Source organism: Plecotus auritus (assembly GCF_963455305.1).
Source record: "Plecotus auritus genome assembly, chromosome: 2".
In the NCBI taxonomy this organism is placed as follows: domain Eukaryota; kingdom Metazoa; phylum Chordata; class Mammalia; order Chiroptera; family Vespertilionidae; genus Plecotus; species Plecotus auritus.
The window spans coordinates 109,214-127,705 of NC_137771.1; the positions used below are offsets into that span (position 1 = coordinate 109,214).

An 18,492-nucleotide genomic window follows, 5' to 3' on the forward strand; every position below is an offset into this window, starting at 1 on the left:
CTCCTGGATAGGCCCTGGCCGGGCAGGCGGCAGGCAGGCAGGCAACCATCTGAACTGCGGTTGGGAAATGAATCTTCCTCCCCTCAGGCGCTTCCAGTCCTGGCTGTGTACCTGGGACCACCCCCTCATTGCACCTTGAGCGCAGGCCCCAGCAGACTCCTGGCCCAGTGTCCAACGCCACCTGGCGTCGCAGTCGTGTATTGCAGCGCTGACACACGCAGATGCTCAGGATGGACGCTTACGCAGGATGAACCCCCAGTCCTTTCTCACTGTGGGGGAGGGGGAGGTGGTCCCAGAGCAAGGCCAGGCATTCAGCAGGACCGGACTTTGGTGGGAGCGCACCCTCTGAGCCCCGGACTAAGTGCTTGTGCCAGCCTCACTCCAGTTCCCTGCCCGGGGCACTCTGATGCCCTCTCCTGCTGGTCCCCACTGCTGGGGAGACTGGCCTAGGGCACGGTTCACAGAGGAAGGGGCAGACGGTAAACGTGAGAACAAAGCAGGAGGTGGACCAGGCGCCTTAAAAATATTGCCCAGTGACGCTGGACTGGCGCTTCCCAGCAATGGGACACCCCTCCCACTTCAAGGTGGATCGCTGGCTCCTGCACAGGTGCGGGCAAACGCGACGCCTGGGCGGACCCAAGAGGGGGCGCACCTGTCAGGAGGGCGGGGCCTGGGGAAGGGGGCGGAACCCGCACGGAGCTTGGCGGCTCCGCCGCCGCCGCTGAGCGCTGGTGCCACACGCGCCACCAGACTAGATCTTTCCCAGAAAAGACAGAAACAAACACAGAACTCTCACTGCAGCCGCTGGAGATAAATATTCCTCGTTACAGTCTCAGCAAAGGCCGCGGCTCTGGAACGGGGCGGCCTCACCGCAGCCACGGCCTCCAGGGCGCACTGCGGCCCTGCAGCCCCGCCGAGGGGGCGGCGGGGGGCGCACGGGTCAGGCCCTGCAGGAGCGGCGGCGCGAAGACCGTTTCGGGGCGCAGCGGGGGGAAGGGGCCGTCGAAACCCGGCAGCGGCTGGCGGCCCACGTAGACCTCTGGCGTGGGACCCTCCGTAGCGGGGGCCGGGGGCGCCGAGCGGCTCGGCGGACCCAGCTGGCCCAGGCAGGCCGCCAGGTGGCCGAGCAGGCGGGAGCGCACGTCGGCCGGGATGTCCTCGCAGGCGGCCAGGAAGCGGTGCACCTCGGCCAGGCACTCGCTGAAGCCGGCGCGGTACTTGCTCAGGACGGCGGAGTCGGCGCCCAGCGCGGCTGGAGGCAGCGGGGACAGGTGGTGGGTTCGCCGTGGTGGTCCCGCGCACCGCCCCCTCCCTCTCGCCACCGTGTCTCACCTGCCGCTGGCCCGCGCCGCAGGCTCCGCAGGTGCCTCACGGTCATCTCCAGGATGTCCGCCTTCTCCAGCTTCGAGTGGCGGGCGCTCTGGGGGCGGAGCCGGTGTGAGCGGCGGCAGCCAGCAGTGCCCCCGACTCAGGCTCCGCGCCTCGGTCCCTCGATCTCGCTCCGTCCCGACTTACCTCTTTCCTGAGCGCGTCCAGGAGGAGGGTCTTGAGCTGAGCGAGGCTCTCGTTGATTCGCGCTCGGCGCCGCTTCTCCATGACCGGCTTGGAGGACTGCAGGTCGGGCCGTGGGCCGTGGCTGAGTCCCGCGTCCATCCGTCCCCCCATGCGCCTCCCGCCCAGGCCCGACCCGGTCCCACCTTCCGGTGCGCGGCCGCACTCCGGAGTCGGTTTGGGGTTCGGCTGGCGCTGGCGAGCGCGGCTGCCCGCGGCGAGGTTCTCGGCTTCCCCGGCGTGTCCGCGGGCATGGTGAGCCCTGCGCCCCGGTGCCGGCGGGCGCGGCGCCCCGAGTCCGGGTCCTACAGGCTCCAGGCCCGCGCGCGGCTGCTTCCCGGCTATTTAAGGAAGCGCCCCCCCGCGGTGTGTGAACCCCGCTCCGCACTCTTTCCCACACTTGCGCCAGCCAATGAGCGGTGGCTCCGCCCTCCCACCCGCCCCTCCGTCCGCTGGGCCACCGCCCCCGGCCGCCCGCGGCAACTGTCAGTCACGCGTCGGCTCCCGGCCCGCCGACCCGCGGGGGACAAACGGGAGGGAGCTGGGCCTCATCCCGCGCCCGCCTCCGGCCCCGCCTCCGGGCCGGGCGGGAAAGCGCCGTGCCGCCCCCTGCGAGCGGCGCTCTGGCTGGAGGCCCCCTGGGCGCCCGGCTGTGGACCCGGGCGGAGTCGCGAGGCCCACCTTCCCCCGAGCGGGAAGTCTGAAAGGGAAATTCTCCAGGGGAACCGAGTCCGGGGGGCGGACGGACCTCGACCAACACCCCCCTCGGTCTCCGCCATCCCGGTCCCGCCGGGCCTGGAGCCTCCGCATAGCCGGGCATCGTCCTACCGCGTCTCAGCCCCCTGGATGCCGCCGCCTGCAGCGCCCACGAATGACCCGTGACACGTGGGCGTGGGACCCAGCCACTGGGCAGGAGAGAGGGCGCTGGCAAAGGTCATAGCAGTCAGGGTGGCATCACAGCACAATTAAATGATGGCACAAGACCAATGAGGCCCGCGGGCAGGTAGAGGGGCGTCACCAGTCAGATAGGATGACGTCATCAGACAGACCGTAAACCTGTCCCAGGTGAGGCTGGCGAGGTCCCCAGATAATCAGAGATGACTGTCTCAGGGTGAAGGTAGGTGATGACGCGAGCCAATGGGGTGACTCATGGAACTGGTGATGTCACCCCCCAGGTTTCAGGACATCAGGGTCAGCCCCACCAGCAACGTGGAGGGACAATAGCTAAGGTTTTGTTTATTTTAAAGAGGCAAAGTGAGGAAAACAGGGCTATGCTTACTTTCTTTTCTAAAAATATTGATTTCAGAGAGAAAGAGACACAGAAATATCAATGATGAGAGAGAATCACGGGTCGGCTGCCTCCTGCAGGTCCCACACCTGGGATCGAGCCCTCAACCCAGGGCATGACCGGAATCGAACCACGGACCCTTCAGTCTGCAGGCCGACGCTCTATCCACTGAGCCCAACCGGCCAGGGCTGGGCGAGGCCTAATTTCGTGTTTGACGTTGTTTTCATTTTGAATTTTGTGGCAGGAGCGCTATAGTCGTGAGTCCTCGGGGTCTCCGGCCCGTTGCCCATGTTTTCCAAGGCCCACGAGCCGGCCTGGCCTTGGGACTCCTAACCGGTGGAGGCAGGCGGACGAACAGAATCACTGCTCTGTTGTAAGAGACAGACAGACACCGGGAGGGTGGGGGTTGCTGGGGGAGCGGAAGCCCTTCTTCCCTTGGGTGTCCGGGGTCTTCAGGGAAGTAGGCGGCATGCAGGGCTGCGTGGAGGGGCTCCGGGAAGCCTTCTGGTATCCTGGAGCTAAGCCGGCCCCTCGGGGGTCAGCCTGGGGCGCCAGGTGTGGGGGAGGCGCTCAGATCCTCCTTGCCACACACGTGCCTACACGGGTGTGGGGGGTGCGGGGTGCGGGCCTCCGGACTGGCCTCAGGCCCAGCTGCCGCTCACCAAGTTGAGGCCGCCCCCACCCCCACCTCCTACTGCCCCAGAGGAGCCGGTGGAGCTAGGCAGGGAGCGCTGGGAGACAGACAGATCCGCGGAGGGGACCCTGCCCACCCAGAACCTCCTGGCAGCACTGATGGGTCCATTGAAGCCGTGGGCAAACTACGGCCCGCGGGCCGGATCCGGCTGTTCTATCGGTTCTCTTGCTCTCCCCTCCGCTCCTTTACTTTGAATTTATATTAGTTCACACAAACACTCCATCCATGCTTTTGTTCCGGCCCTCTGGTCCAGTTTAAGAACCCACTGTGGCCCTCGAGTCAAAAAGTTTGCCCACCCCTGGTCCAGTGCCTGCTCCGACTAGTCCTGCTGGCCAGGAGGTCTCCCAGACCTGGAGCCCCCACTCCGCCCCCAGGGGCCACCTGGACCTTCTCCTCCTAGGCGTCTTGGGGAGAAGCTGGGGACCCGCACTTCCCGGAAGGGGGGGGGCGCTGGGACCAGTCTAGGGGGTTCTGGACCACCCCAGCCACCCACAGAGACCAGACAGGCAGACAGTTCAGACGGAAAAGAGCGTACCTGTGTCCTCGCCTGTGCACTCGGTTATCTTCTATTTTTCCCGGGGTCATTGGGAAGATGACTGAGATCCTGCTTTGGAAGCACCCAGAACATAGAACTGGACACATGTCAGCGACAGCTGTTAGTGCCCGGGAGGCAGGCAAGAGAATGGGACAGAGGGGAGACTGAGGCAGGTAGACTCTTTCCAGAGAGGGAGGGATGCCTCCCACCAGGGTCTCCTCAGGCCTGTGACTTGAAGGAGGTGCAGGAAGTGAGCCACCTGTATCTTGGGGGGTGGGGTGAGGTGCAGGGGACATTCCAGAAAGAGGGACAGGCAGTGCCAGGAAGTGGGGCAAGAGCGAGCCAAGTGCCAGAGGAAAGGAGATGAGAAGGAGCCAAATGGCCATTGTTTCTGTGTGTGGCCAGCTTATCACTCTGGGGGCCATGGGGGAGGGATAGAAGCAGGACCACTAGGCTGTACCTGCAGTAGCCCAGGTGAGAGGAGATGCTGTCCTGGGCCAAGTGTGCAGGGGTCAGTGGCGAGGACTGAGAGGTACTTGGGAAGGCGTTTGGTCACTGCTGTTGTTATGTATGTTAAGGGCTTCAAAAGAGAATCTATATATATAAAAGCCTACGCGACCCAACTACCAAACAACTGGTCAACCAGTTGCTATGAGGCGTACTGACCACCAGGGGGCAGACGCTCAATGCACAGCCAACCTCCCAAGGCCCGCCAACCTCCCACAGTCCCCCCAGCCCGCCCCCCCACCGCTTTCCCCACTGGCCTGATCCAAGCTGAGGGACTCCACCTGTGCATGAATTCATGCACTGGACCTCTAGTCAAGAATATGAAAAGTTACCTATGCTATTTTAAAGGTTTAAGGAAGTTTAAGTTCGTTTGTAAATAAGCCCCAATATTAACCAAAGGCCCCTTTATAAGAGACTGTTGTGATTTCATAAATAGAATATTAAGGTTTGGGACCAGAACTTAATTATTTTGTGGCCATGTTGTTAGGTGCAACCTAATATATTTTTTAATGTACTTTTATTGATTTCAGAGAGGAAGGGAGAGGGAGAGAGAGAGAGAAACATCAATGATGAGAGAGAATCATTGATCAGCTGCCTCCTGCACATCCCACACTGGGGATCGCGTCTGCAACCGATGACTGACTCGAATGGTGACCTCCTGGTTCATAGGTCAACACTCAACCACTGAGCCCTGCTAGCTGGGCCACATTTATTTCCTTTTAGCTAATATTTGCATGACATGTCTCTTTTCATCCCCTTTTAAATTTCCTGTATCTTTATATCTCAGATGATTCTTGCCTTCTGTAAACCACATACAATCAGACTATTTTTAATCATGGTCATTTAGCCCCCCTGATTTCAGCCCTCTGGCCTGCAGCACTGTGAGGGCATACATTTCTGTTGTTTTAGCCACGGGTTTGTGGTGATTTGAAACATGTGCTCCCCCAGGTTCTGGCACGTTACCTCTGTGGTTTTCAGGTCCTCCTGATGAAAGCAGGAAGACATTAGGTCACATGGGACAAAGGAACTAGAAGTACCCATATGTCACATATTAAGAAATCAGCAGGGCATGGGTGGGGGGGCAATGAGGTGATAAGGACACATATGTAATACCTTATTCAATAAAGAAAAAAAAATAAATCAGCAGACATAAAGCATGTTTAAGAATGGTCATCAGGGGAGGTTGGGGCTTTTAACTCTCTGTGTATTCTTTTTATTGTTTCAAAAAATGTTTGTGGTTTTCTTTTTTGTTTGTTTTTCCTCTTTGTGGTGTTTGTTTTTTTTAATAACACCAATATTATTTCTGCAAGGAATGGGTCAAGATATAAACTTAAAATAATTTTTAAAAATTTTTCAAAAATCACTTTTGTGTGTGTTAACAATTTTGGTGCCTTATCAGAGTTTTGGGGGGTGGAGGGGAGGAATGGTCAAGATTTATATTCAGCCCAGCCGGTGTGGCTCAGCGGTTGAATGTTGACCCAGGAACCAAGTCACTAGTTGATTTTCCTCAGGTTGCGGGCTTGATCCCCAGTAGGGGGTGTGCAGGAGGCTGCCGATCAATGATGTTCCTCTCTCATCAATGTTTCTGTTTCTCTATCCCTCTCCCTTCCTCTCTCTCTAAAAATCAATAAAAAACGTATTTAAAGATTCATATTCAAAACATTTTCTTTTTGCCACTCTGACTTTTTGTTGTTGTAACTCTCACCAGAGGGTATATTTTTCATTGATTCAAAAGAGAGAGAAATGGAGAGGCAAAGGGGGAGAGAGAGAGAGAAAGGAACATGGATTGGTTGCCACCAGTACTCACCCTGACCCAGGGTCAAACCCAAAACCTGGGTATGGGCCATGTCTGGGAGCTGAACCAGACCCTTTGGGGCACAGGATGCCGCTCTGACCAACTGAGACACCAACCAGGGCTGTTTCACTCTTGGAGGAATGTCTGTTTTCCGTAATGGCTGCGCCATTTCACATGCTCATCAGCAATGTATGGAAGTTCCAGTTTCTCTACATCCTCATTAGCACTTGTTCTATTATTAATTACTAGAGGCCCAATGCACAAAATTCGTGCAAGAGTAGGCCTTCCTTCCCCTGGTTGGCGGCTGGCAGCACCGGCTTCCCTCTGGCACCCGGACCCGGGCTTCCCTCTCAGCCCCAGCTTCGCCCGGAAGGACGTCTGGTCTAATTAGCATATTATGCTTTTATTATTTGATTTTTTATTTTATTTTATTGATTTTTTACAGAGAGGAAGGGAGAACGATAGTTAGAAACATCGATGAGAGAGAGACATTGATCAGCTGCCTCCTGCACACCCCCCACTGGGAATGTGCCTGCAACCAAGGTACATGCCCTTGACCGGAATCAAACCCGGGACCCTTCAGTCCGCAGGCCGATGCTCTATCCACTGAGCCAAACCGGTTAGGGCTGCTTTTTTTTTTTTTTTTTTTTAATATATTTTATTGATATTTCACAGAGAGGAAAGGAGAGGGATAGAGAGCTAGAAACATCGATGAGAGAGAAACATCGATCAGCTGCCTCCTGCACACCTCCCACTGAGGATGTGCCCGCAACCAAGGTACATGCCCTTGACCGGAATCGAACCCGGGACCTTTCAGTCCGCAGGCCGACGCTCTATCCACTGAGCCAAACCGGTTTCGGCAGGGCTGCTTTTATTATTATAGATTATTATTATTTATAGTCATGCTAGTGGGTGTGACATATCTCATTGTGGCTTTAACTAGCATTTCCCTAATGCCCAATGATATTGAGCATATTTTCATGAGGCTGTGCCCATTTGTATATTTTCTATGAAAACATGCTGTTCAAGTCCTTTGACCAATTTTTAATTGAGTAATATTTTTGTTGAGTTGTAAGATTTCTTTTTATATTATGGATACTAGACCCTTATCTGACATATGATTTGCAAATATTTTCTCCCATTTTTGTGGGTAGTCTTTTCACTTTCTCAATAATGTCCACAAGTTCATTTTTGTAGAAAATAAAAGATACATCTCTTTCATTAAAAAAAAAAATCTGAACAAATATTGGTGACCATCCCTGGGTAGTTTGGGATGTCACTATTTTACGTTGTTTCTGAATTAACGGGTGACAAGATTTTCCAAGTTTGTTACTTTCACAAGTTGGTAAATGGAAAGTGAAACTTTCCCATCATTACTTCATGTTATTATGGCTTTTGTTGAAGTGCAGGCCATTGGGGGGGGGGTGGGCGTGGAATGCACACGCCTGGGGAGGAGGTGTGGTGTCCCACCCTGGGCTCCGAAGGTGGGTGGGAAGTCCCTCCAAGGATTCCTTACTGTTCTCCTTCGGCTCTTTCCGCCCTGGCTCCCAGGCTAGCCTTTGGGAAACGGAAACTGAAACTGAAGCTGAATCGTAGCTGGTGAGGCTGCTCCCAGACACGCCCCCTGACGTGTGAGGCTCAGGCTCAGAAAAGGGGTGAGCCGCCAGCGCCTGCTGCAGAAGGAGCTGGAGCTGAGACAGTGAATTCATCATCATCCTCGTCGTCGTCACTGCCTGTGGAGGACCTGGCATCAGAGCCCACAGCCATGGTGAGGCGGGTGACAGGCTGGACAGGTGGGCTGGGCACTAGTCCATTACCCTCTCCCTGCCTGTGTGCCAGGCACGCGGAGCTGCTCCAAGCTCCCAGGTTCCCACGTTGACACCAGGGCTCCTCCTGACACCAGGGTCTGGGTCTTGGAAGGTGGGTTCTGCCCAGTGGCTGCTTCTAGGTCCCTTGGGGGACATCTTAGCTAGTGAAGCGAGACCAAGTAGATGGTCATGGGAGGCTGGCTGTTCCTCTAGAAATGCCCCCTTGTGCTTCTGTCTCCTGCACCTGAGGTCTCTCCTGGTGGGTGGAGAGGACACAGAGGAGGGAGCAGGGTCCAGGGCCCTAGGAGCTTGCCCTGCGACCAAGGTCTTGCGTGTAGTGGTGCCAGGGTCTCTGAGCTCCGTGTGATGCCCACAGGGCGGGTACCTGAGGGTGAAGATGCTGAGCAAGGAGTTCCGGGTGTCCATGAGGGACTCCATGCTGTTGTCGGAACTGAAGCAGCTGATCACCCAGGAGACCCAAGTGCCCGCCTTCCAGCAGCGCCTGGTGGTCCAGGCAAGCAGTGAAGTGCTGCAGGACGGGGTTCCACTGGCCCACCAGGGCCTGCGCTCCGGCAGCGAGGTCGTGCTGGTGGTGCAGAAGTGCGACAAGCCCCTGAGCATCCTGGTGAGGAACGACAGGGGCCACACCAGCGCCTACGAGGTCCTGCTGACGCAGAAGGTGGCCGAACTCAAGCAGCAGGTGGCTGACCGGGAGAGCACAAAGGTCGACCAGTTCTGGCTGAATTTCCAGGGGAAGCCCCTGGATGATGAGCAGCAGCTGGGGGAGTACGACCTCAAGCCCCACTGCACTGTGCAGATGAACCTGCGCCTTCGGGGGGGCAAGGAGGGGCCAGGAGGGCAGCGCTAAGAGCCACCACCAGCGAGTCCCTGGCCAAGGGGGCCCATAATAAACGACGATGCAAAGCTAACTGGCTGCCTCTGCGTCTTCCCTCACACCTGCCCTGGCACTCTCGCTTCCGCTGATGAACCCTGCGGGGGAGGTGGAGGAGGAGGAAGGCAAGCAGACCCAGGGTCCCTGGGTGGTCACAGCCCAGAGCCGAGTAGGATCAACTAGTAACAACATTCTCCCACACCCCCCCACCCCTGCAGAGAGACTGAAGGTGCGTTCCCACACCTTTGGGAAATAAACTTCTAGAGAAAGAAAAAGGCCTCACTGGCGTCCATCCCTGGCCCACGTTAAGCACGGTCAGGCCCTGCACAACTGGCCCCACCCAACATCTGGGTCAGCAGACAGCATGGGGGGGAGGGGGAGGGGGCGGAGGAGGCCAGGTCAGGCCCCAAAGGCCACAAGGCGATGTCCCCACTGGGATCAGCACCCCTGGAAGCGGTGAGGGAGGGGAGGCCTAGGGCCTGCCTGGGTAAGCTGGGAGGTGGGGCTCCGGGCCTCTCTGTCCTCCCGGACCCACTAGCCCACTCTGTCCAGTCTGCATTGGTCTGGAAGGGGTGTGGACAGGGCCTGAGCACACACGTCACCACTGGTGACCTGCTGAGTGGAGGCTGTTGGAAACAAATACATACACCTGCCTTCGGGGTTTCACTTAATGGAGAGGTTGTGGCCAGAGGGAGGGGCGCCTGAATGGGGGACTCCTGTAGAAGAGCTTTGGGGAGCCCCGCCTGGCGCAGGCTGCACGTGCTTCCACACCAGATGCTACAGGAGCCAGGCTGAGCCAGCCTTGGACACAGGCAAGGTGGGGGTGACAGAACAGACACCTCTGGGCCAAAGTCCGAGATTTTGGGGACACTCAGACCTCAGCTTTCAGACTCTTCGGGGGAATTAATTTGGCTGGAGACCCAGCGTCCCCTTTCTGGTCTGTGGGAGTCCGTATTTGGGCTGAGGGGTGGGGAGTAGCCTCACGTCTGCCTTGCCTAGGACGGATGCGTGTGGGGGGCTCTCCAAGTTCCAGCCCCATTTCCTGGGCCCCACTCTCACCTCTTTACTGCAAGTCAGCAAGTGTAAGCACACACCTGGATGCCACCCTCCTTTCCTGACCCCCCACAGGGTCTGGAGAAGTAGGGTCCTCCAGAGGGGCCTCTGCATAGCTGTCCCTTCCTAGCTCCTGGCCCCGAGCTCTGTGGCAGGCTTGGTGAGGGGGCACCTCAGATCCAGCCCGGGAAGAACGGAAGGGGCCTCCTCCCCCTCCCTCATCCCCTCCCCCTCGATCGTCGGCCAGGCCAGGCTCCAGTTTGGACGTTCTGGATCGCAGTTTGTCCCTGCACTTAGCCGGGCTGGAGCAGCGCGATTCTGGGAGCTGGGAGGGGGTGTGGCTGGCCGCACCCCCAACGCCCCCTGCCTGCAGCCCCGCAACCAGTGACGCGCAATTGCCGCCGCTGGACGGCAGGGAGCGCCCTCCGCCCTGCAGTGAGGCCCGAGCTGACCCAGGAACGGGAGGTAGGCGGGTCTGCGCTCAGTTTTGACCAATCGGCGCAGCGCCCGGACCGCATTGGCCCTCGCCCGCGGGGGGCGTGGCCTATGGAACGGCCGCCCCTCCCGAACCCGCGGGGGTCCCGGCCCTGCCGAGCTTCCGTCCCGGGGTCTGCTAGGGGCTGGAGTCCCCCCGCAGGTCCCCTGTTCTGCAGGGGCTCCAGCGGCGGCGGGGTCCCGGCAACTGGCAGCGCCTTCCCGCGGCCGGGGAGCCCCCGCCGCTGCGGCCCCGGAGTGGTCTGGAGCCCCTTGGAAGTCCCGTCACGTCGCCTCCAGATTATGCATTAACCCGGCTCCAGCCGCAGTGGCTGGGGCGGGGACGCGCGCCGCGGGGGAGGGACATCCGTCCGCGGGGGGCCGTCCGTGGGGGCCGCCGCAGCACACAGCACCCCGGGCCGCCCTCCGCCCGGGCCTGACCCACCGCCCCCCTCGACCCGGCCCAGCCGTCCCTTCTCCCCAGCCCAGCCTCCGCTCGGCGCCGCTCTCCCGGCGCTTTGTTCGCGGGGCCGGCGCGGGTCGCGGGGCGCCGGGCGGGCAGGGGCGGCGTGGGCGGCGGCGGTGAGGGGGGCGGGAGCGGCTGGGGGCGGTGCTCTCCGGGTCCCGCCCCCGGGCCGCCCGCGCTCCCACAGCCTCCAGGGAGCTGCGTCCCGTCCTGTCCAGTCCGGTCCCCGGCGCGGCCCGGCCCGCGCGCTCCCTCCGGCCCTTCCGCCGCCCTCGGCCCGCCATGGCCAGCCTGCGGCCGTCCGGCCCGACCCCGCTGCCGCCGCTGCTGCTGCTCCTGGTGGTGGCCGCGTGCCCCCTGCCCGGCGTCGACGGGACGTGCCCGGAGCGCGCGCTGGAGCGGCGGGAGGAGGAGGCGAACGTGGTGCTCACGGGCACCGTGGAGGAGATCCTCAACGTGGACCCGGTGCAGCTCACGTACTCGTGCAAGGTGGGCCCCGCCGGCACGCCGGGCCCTGAGCCCCTCGGACCCTCCTGGAGCCCGGGCTAGGGGACTCTTGTCCCGCGATCCCGGCCCCGAGCCCGAGGCCCTCCCCTAGCAATGCCTGGCCGCTCGCGGAGACCCCCCGCCCAGGCCGTGGGAACCAGCCCCAGACGCCCCGCAGGGCCCGCTTCCTTGGCGACCGCCGAGCCCCCGGGTGGGGCGCCAGGTCCCGGAAAACTCGCGAGCGCCGCAGGGAAAGTTCCACCGCAGCCCCACCGAGCGGCGCCCAGGCCCGGGGGCCCGGTCACGTCCGTCCCTCCTCCCGTAGCCCACTGTGCCGCCCCCTACGGAGAGTGTGGCCCCCACACCTCCTCCCCACCTGCCCGAGGAAAGGGATGAGGGACTGGGGAGATGACGCTTTCTGCCCGGGGCGGAGGTGGGGGTTCCTCTGGGTCAGTGCTCGCCCCCCAGGACTTTATCAGGGCTGGAGGGGGTGGTCGGGAGAGGGGGTTTCACATCTAATCTCCAATCCCGGGGACCCTGGTGGGGGTGCTGCAGTGCCGGGTGTGGGGGCAGACGCTGAGAAGGGGGCGGGGCCGTTACTGATCTCCAGTGTGCGTGGGGGGTGGCCGGGCAGGGGCAGGTGCCTCATCCGCTCCTGGGAGAACCGCATTTCCCCCCGGCCACGCGAGGGGGGCTGGCGGGTTCTCCTTCAGTGGGACCCGGCAGCCGCCGGGGCACGTATGGTGGGTTTTAAACCACAATCCATTCCTAGGGTGTGCTCAGGGGACCCAGGCCCCTCCCCCACATCTGGCCCCTAAAACTACCTCCCGACCAGAAATCGGATCATTCCTCTTGCGTGGAGATGGGAACGGGCAGCAGCTCCTTTTAGCTTGGCCTGTGAGGGCCACTGCTGGGCTCCCCCGCTGGGCCCCCTCCCCTCCACCTCGGGGCACTTTGCCAAGTCCCTGCAGGATTTTCCCGACTTCCTCCCTGCCGCTCCTGGGTGTGGCTGGGGTGGGGGGAGGCGATGAAAGCTGCCCGCCCTCCCCCTGCTGGTTTTGTCCTTCTGAGCCTACTGTGTGTCTGGAGGTCGGAGGGAGAGGGCTGGGCCTGGCTCACCCAGGCCCCTGGAGGGTGGAGGGGGTCCCTGCAGATGCTGTAGACCCTAGGCTCCCAGCAGGGGGGACGTAGGCAGGTGAACTGGCCACCATTGTCTTTCATCCCCCATTCCAGCAGCCGACCCCCCAGAGTTCCTGAAGAAAGAAGCCATTTCTCAGGGAGCTGGGCTCCTGTCGGGGGACCTGTTCCTTTGGGGCAGCCCGTTGTTCAGCCTGCATCTCCTGCCACCCCCATTCCCCATCCCTGTGGACTGAGCATCCCAGGGCACAGTTTGTCTGAGAAGGTGCCCTCAGGGCCCCCAGAGCCAGAGCAGGGAGGGTGGGGCTGCCCTGTGCTGCCCAAACTTGATTTTGTGGTTCTCAGGCTGCCTTTACTGCACTCGCTGCGGGAGCCTGGCAGGAGGAGGGGTCTTTTATCTCCTGGGAGGGGTGTCTTAGCCCACCCACAGGGCTGCAAAGAATGCAGCTGGCCCAGAGCCCTGAGCTCAGAACTTGTCGCCCTGAAAGTCTGTCATCCATGTTAGCGTCTCCTGGCTCCATCCAGGGCAGGCCTGAGTAGCGGGTGGGCAGATAGGGAGAGTAAGGCAGGGAAGGCAGGCAGCCCAGGCCAGGTGGGTCCCCTTCCCATATCCAGCCTGAACTGACATGGACACTATTGGAATCGGGGTGGTTGGGGTCAGTTAGACCTGGGTTGGGAGCTGTTTCCTGGAGGAAAAGGCCCCGACGCCCCAGTCTGCAGTTTGCCTCTGGCCTCTCTCTGTGGCCTCCTCTTCCCAGTGGGAAGTGGATCACTGAGACCTGCCCCCCATTCTCCCCCAGGTTCGGGTCTGGCGGTACTTGAAGGGCAAAGACGTGGTGACTCAGGAGAGCCTGATGGATGGCGGCAACAAGGTGGTGATTGGCGGCTTTGGAGACCCCCTCATCTGTGACAACCAGGTGTCCACTGGGGACACAAGGATCTTCTTTGTGAACCCTGCACCCCCGTACCTGTGGCCAGCCCACAAGAAGGAGCTGATGCTCAACTCCAGCCTCATGCGCATCACCCTGCGGAACCTGGAGGAGGTGGAGCACTGTGTGGAAGGTGCGTGGGGCCAGGGCGGCCGAGGGGCCCAGGGGAGCGTGCTGTAGGCTGGCGCAAACTCGGGGTCTGACCTCCTGGCAGCTCCCGCACTCCTTGGCTGTGTCTCTGCCGTCTCCAGGTCATGAGCAGTGCTCCCTCCAACCCCCACAATGCCACCACCTTTTGTCTTGAGCCGAGCGAGTCCCAGCCCTGCAAAGGGACAGGCCTCCCTCTCTTACCCTCCCCTCCCCCGCCCTGGCTTTGCACCTCGCATTGGGTCCTTTTCTAGAGGAGAGGCTGGGACCAGGTGAATGGACACCAGCTGTTCATGTTCCTGCAGAGGCCCACACATCTGTCTAGACAGGGCCCAGATGTTAAGCAATCCCTTGGGGGTGGGGCCTATAGATGGGGGCACAGCCCCCTTGTGTGTTCCCAGGCCTGTCATTTCTGGGAAGGGGCAGCTCTGTGGGGTGAGGGCTTCTGTGGGTTTGAAGGGGTGTGGGACTCCGTTATCGAGGTGGAGGACTTTTTCTTGTCCTGTCCCCACACGTCCATTCTGAATGGCCTGAGAGCATCCCTCCCCACCACAGTCTCTGGGAGGTGAGCCGGAATCACATGACCAGGGCTCTCTCCCCTCACCCCCCTTCCGCCCAGTATAGTCCCAGTTAGGAGTTGAGATTCTTGGCTGAGGAGAGTGGCAGGGAGAGTGTAAGAACTGCTGTTGTCCCCACATCCTGCTTGTCCCCTCTTGGCTGCCTAGGAAGGGATGTATGGGGGGGGGGGCATGAGAGAATGTTCCTCCCCAGGGGAGCACGAGGGGTCTGTTACTTCCTGTCCTGGAAGGTGACCCTGTCCCTCTGATTTGCTCTTTTGGCCAGTAGGGAAGTCCCCCTTCTACCCAATTTCGTGCTATGATGCTGGCTTGCTTTTCGTGGGGTCCTGGATGGTGGACTCATCTGGCCCGGAGAGGACTGTGCTTGGGAGGCAGACCCAAGTGGGCGGGAGCCCCATGACGTCTTGCCCAGACTGTGGTTGGCTGCTTCTGGGGCCGCCTCGTGGTCCCCGGCCACAGCGTCACACAGAGGAGCCAGCAGGGCTGGGTGTCCTAGTCCCTTGCCAGCACTGGCTCGACTGAGGGGTCTCAGCCTGGCTGTCCTCCTCCCTGGCAAGGACTTGAGACGCTGGCCTCACTCTGGAAGCTTGTGGTTGAGGGAAAAGATGGGAGTGAGACATGGAGACCGGGCAGCTGTGTGATGTGATGCCGTGTTGGGGGGGTGGGGGCTAAGGAGAGGCTGGAGAGGGTCAGGACAGAAAATGCCCTCTCCCTCCACAGGGAATCATCGCGAGGGTCAACCATTAAGTGTACTGCTGGGTGGGTCCAGCCCGGGGGTCTGTGATCAGTAACTGAGGCCTCATGTGGGGTCAGAAGACATGTGGCGTGAGGGCCACCATGGGCACAGCAAGATTGGCCATCCTGCCAGAGCCCCACCCACACCAGCCCGGCTCTGGACACGCCAGGCTGGGCAGAGAGACAGCTGGACAGGAGGGTCCACAGGGAGAGCCCCCAGCTAGGACTGAGACTTGACCTACTGTGTGCTGCCTGCCCTGACAACCAATGCTCAGGGGCAGGACCCAGGCTCTGGCTGGGGCAGGTGCTGGGACGCACAGGCCAGGGTGCAGCAGAGGGGCCAGTGCCCAGGAGGGCTGAGCCACCGGACCCTCCTGAGGTAGGCCCCGCAGCGGGAAGGTCCGTCCCCCGGGGAAAGGAGTTCCTGGAGATGAAGGGAAAGGAAATGGCTTGGAGCCTTGTGGGTGGAGGCCGGGAGCCGGGAGGGGAGGGCCCAGACGGAGGCGGCTCCCACTGCGGGGCTCGGATTTGAGCTGGGCCACATGGATCTGCTTTAGAAGCCAAGGAGGGCGCTGAGAGCAGTGGGCTGGGCGCTGGGGCAGGGCTGATACATCGCAATCCTGGTTTAGATGTGGGGGGTGTCTCCCCTGAGTGCCCCAGAGCCTGAGGGACAAGGTCCCTGGAGCTAGGGCCAGGCTGGGGAAGGAACAACCTTGTGCCGACCCTCAGGCTGGCTGGGTGGGTGGGAGGAGGGGCACCTCCTGTTCTGTAGGAGATGAGAACCTCAGACCCCACCTCAGGCTCCAGGAGCCCAGGCCTCAGCCTAGACCCCATTTTGCTTCCAGGGCCCCCCAGGGCCTAGGACGAAGTCTGAGCAGCCACTGATCTGTGGAGGTCACCCCAAGACCACCAGGTCTCACTTGTCCCTAGCACACTTCACCCCCTGCAAGGCCCAGAGCAGCCAAGGTGGGGGCCTCGTCCTCCCGGGCCCACCTCTTCCTCCTCCCTGCCTGGGTGCTGAGGGCACCTGCTGCTCTCAGCACACCTGTCCCCACCTCTACTGGGACCTGCCTTCCTCAGTGTCTCTCTGAGTCCTGCAGGGTCTTCCTGGCTCTGCTGGTCAGGCCCCTTCCCCAGCCTCTGCCCCCGGAAGGCACCTCCTCCCGTTCTGACCTGGGGAACCACATTCCTGGCATAACTGAGACAGGTATGTGTCCCTCCCTCTGCGCCACCTTTGGGTGAGGGAGGCCTGCAGCTCTGGGACAGCCTCTTCCAGGAGACTCCTCCCCCCTGCTGCTTTGTCGGGGGTGTGGCCTGGCCTCCTCCACTGACAGCCACCCCCACGCTGAGCCTGCCCAGGCTGGCAGCTGAGCAAGCATCTCCTCCAGCCCTTGGCCACCTTGTCCTGGTCAGGGCACTGCCCACTTACTCCGCCACATGAGGCTAGTCCTGGCCTCCCCTGCAGCCCCCAGGAGGACACAGGCTGGCTGAAGGCCGGCAAGGCCGCCAGTGGCCCTCCCCTCCCCCGTAGGAGCCAGGAGCAGAGAAAGGAAGTGTTGTTTGCCCCCGCCGGGCCTGGCACAGGGACAGGGGCCTGGCACAGGGACAGGTCGAAGTGAGTCTGGCGCTGGCCCTGCCCAGCCCTGAGACCCGGGTCCTGGCAATCACAATCCCTGGGCAGCGGTGCTGTGGAGGAGTGGGCCCTGCATGCCAGGAACTGAGCCTCCATCTGCCGGTCAGGCAGGTAGCTAGCTGTCCGGGGACGTTTCTGAGCTCCCCCCCCCCCCCCCGCCGCCCTCCCGCTGCCTGGCACTTAACCTTGCGATTCCTCGGCCTGTCCCACCCCCTTCACATTCTTCCCCGCTGACGGGAGGTGACTTCTTCCTGTTCACGGCTCCCTCTCCTACTCTCCTACCCCTTCTGCACTGTAGGCTCCCACCCCGCCCCCTCCAGGCCCCACCCAGGCCGGGCCTGGAAGAGGCAGGTTGAGGCTAGAGGCTGCCCGCCCGCCTGCTCCTTCAGAGGCTGGGGGAGCTGGGGGCATGCCTGCCCAGGTGGGGCGGGTTCTTCCACCTGGCGTCCGTCCGGGGTGGGAAGGCACCGTGGGCGCTCCCAGTGCGCAGGACTGGACGTGTGCGGGCTGGGGCTCCACGTGGGTCCAGATGCTGGCGGGTGGCGTGCGCTCCCGGGGGCAGCTGGGGCCTGTGACCTCGTGGCCTCCCTTTGGGCTGAGTTGGTGGAAACACCGCTTGGCTTTTTCCATACCGACCCCACCCCCTTGCTCCCCACCGAGGGACGAGCCCAGCCTCCATTCCCCGCCCCCCCCACAAACTGGAAATGGGAAGAAATTGTTTTGAAACTGCCCTCCCTCCTCCCTCCCTCTGTCACACGGGGGTGCTGGACGGAGCATTCTGGTGGGGCCTGCCTGTACCCTCGCAGCTGCTGGGTGCTGGGACCTGTGCTGCACCCGTGAGGGAGCGGCAGGTTCCCTAGCCGAGGCCTAGAGCCAGCTGGCCGGGGTCTGGGACTGCACGTTGGGGCAGGAAGTGCAGGGACTGCCCCGGGAAGTCTGGGTGGGGGAAGGGGGAGCGCGCCCAGACCTGGGGCCTCAGGTCAAGCAGCGCCATCCTCACCATCCCCTGTGCATCCAGGCCAGGCGGCCTCCCCCGGCCTGTCTGCTTTGCTTCCTTCCTGGAGGGTCAGTCCCCCAACCCGCAGGGGGGAGGTAAACAGCTGCAGGAACAGGCTCCGCCCCCCCCCCCCCCCCCCCCCGTCCATCCATAGCCCATAGCTTCCACCTGTGGAACCCAGGCCAGCTGCGGTCCCCCCCACCCCTGTTCAGCCCTTGCCCAGAGGCCTGGGTGGAGGGCCATGGACTTCCTGTCTGCCCTGCCCTCCTGCCCTCCTGGCCCCAGCACCCCCTCACCACAGGCCACTGGGGCTGCGGCACCATCACCACAGTAGCCCTAGGGGCACTGACACCCCAGAGACCCAGGAAGCGCCTGCCTCTCAGAGAATGGGACAACACCCCAGTAAGTTACCCCAGGACAGTGACCAGTGACGCAGCTCAGCTGAAGAGGCTACTGTGACCCCTGTGGGTTTGCACTGGGGCCCAGAAGTGGTCATGTTGGAGTCCAGGCTGCGGCTAGGATCCGGAAAGGGGTGATCTAGGCCTGCCGTGGGAAGCCCCCCCCAAGCCCCCCCACACACACCCCGCAGACCCTGAGAACTTCCTCTGAGGAAGGCCCCCTGCCAGGCACTGACAGCTGAGCCTGGAAAGGGGCAGAGGCCCCTCCTAGCCACTCCCTCACTGCCCCCCATGGAGAGATGCATGGAGATGGAGAGCTCTTCAGCTGTGTGGCGTGCACATGTGCATGTGTATGTCTGTGCACATGTGCATGTGTATGTCTGTGCACA

At 61.5% G+C, this 18,492-nt stretch overlaps 3 protein-coding genes across 9 annotated transcripts in view; 2 read left to right on the forward strand and 1 right to left on the reverse strand.

The window, feature by feature from the left end:
* Nucleotides 1-760: 760 nt before the first annotated feature.
* HES4 (hes family bHLH transcription factor 4) lies at nucleotides 761-1,870 on the reverse strand. Its single transcript, XM_080654840.1, has 4 exons — nucleotides 1,698-1,870; nucleotides 1,516-1,611; nucleotides 1,333-1,420; nucleotides 761-1,252 (listed from the first exon to the last, which is right to left on the reverse strand). The coding sequence occupies exons 1-4, from the start codon at nucleotides 1,803-1,805 to the stop codon at nucleotides 867-869; spliced, it is 678 nt and encodes a 225-aa protein (XP_080510966.1). The 5' UTR covers nucleotides 1,806-1,870; the 3' UTR covers nucleotides 761-866.
* Nucleotides 1,871-7,921: 6,051 nt separating this feature from the next.
* On the forward strand, nucleotides 7,922-9,336 carry ISG15 (ISG15 ubiquitin like modifier). The gene is made up of 2 exons (XM_080654224.1): nucleotides 7,922-8,138; nucleotides 8,555-9,336. Exons 1-2 carry the CDS (start codon nucleotides 8,136-8,138, stop codon nucleotides 9,044-9,046), a joined length of 495 nt encoding a protein of 164 aa, XP_080510350.1. The 5' UTR covers nucleotides 7,922-8,135; the 3' UTR covers nucleotides 9,047-9,336.
* Nucleotides 9,337-10,728: 1,392 nt separating this feature from the next.
* The window catches only part of AGRN (agrin), a 31,767-nt gene continuing 24,003 nt past the window's right edge, over nucleotides 10,729-18,492 (forward strand). For 5 of the 7 annotated variants that reach the window (XM_080652545.1, XM_080652548.1, XM_080652547.1 and 2 more), the window contains exons 1-2: nucleotides 10,730-11,552; nucleotides 13,487-13,748. In XM_080652545.1, the coding sequence (XP_080508671.1) occupies nucleotides 11,346-11,552; nucleotides 13,487-13,748 (469 nt within the window). In that variant the 5' untranslated portion in view covers nucleotides 10,730-11,345. Of the gene's footprint in view, nucleotides 11,553-13,486; nucleotides 13,749-18,492 lie in introns of all 7 variants that reach the window. The other 2 variants (XM_080652549.1, XM_080652551.1) reach the window with 1 other exon arrangement.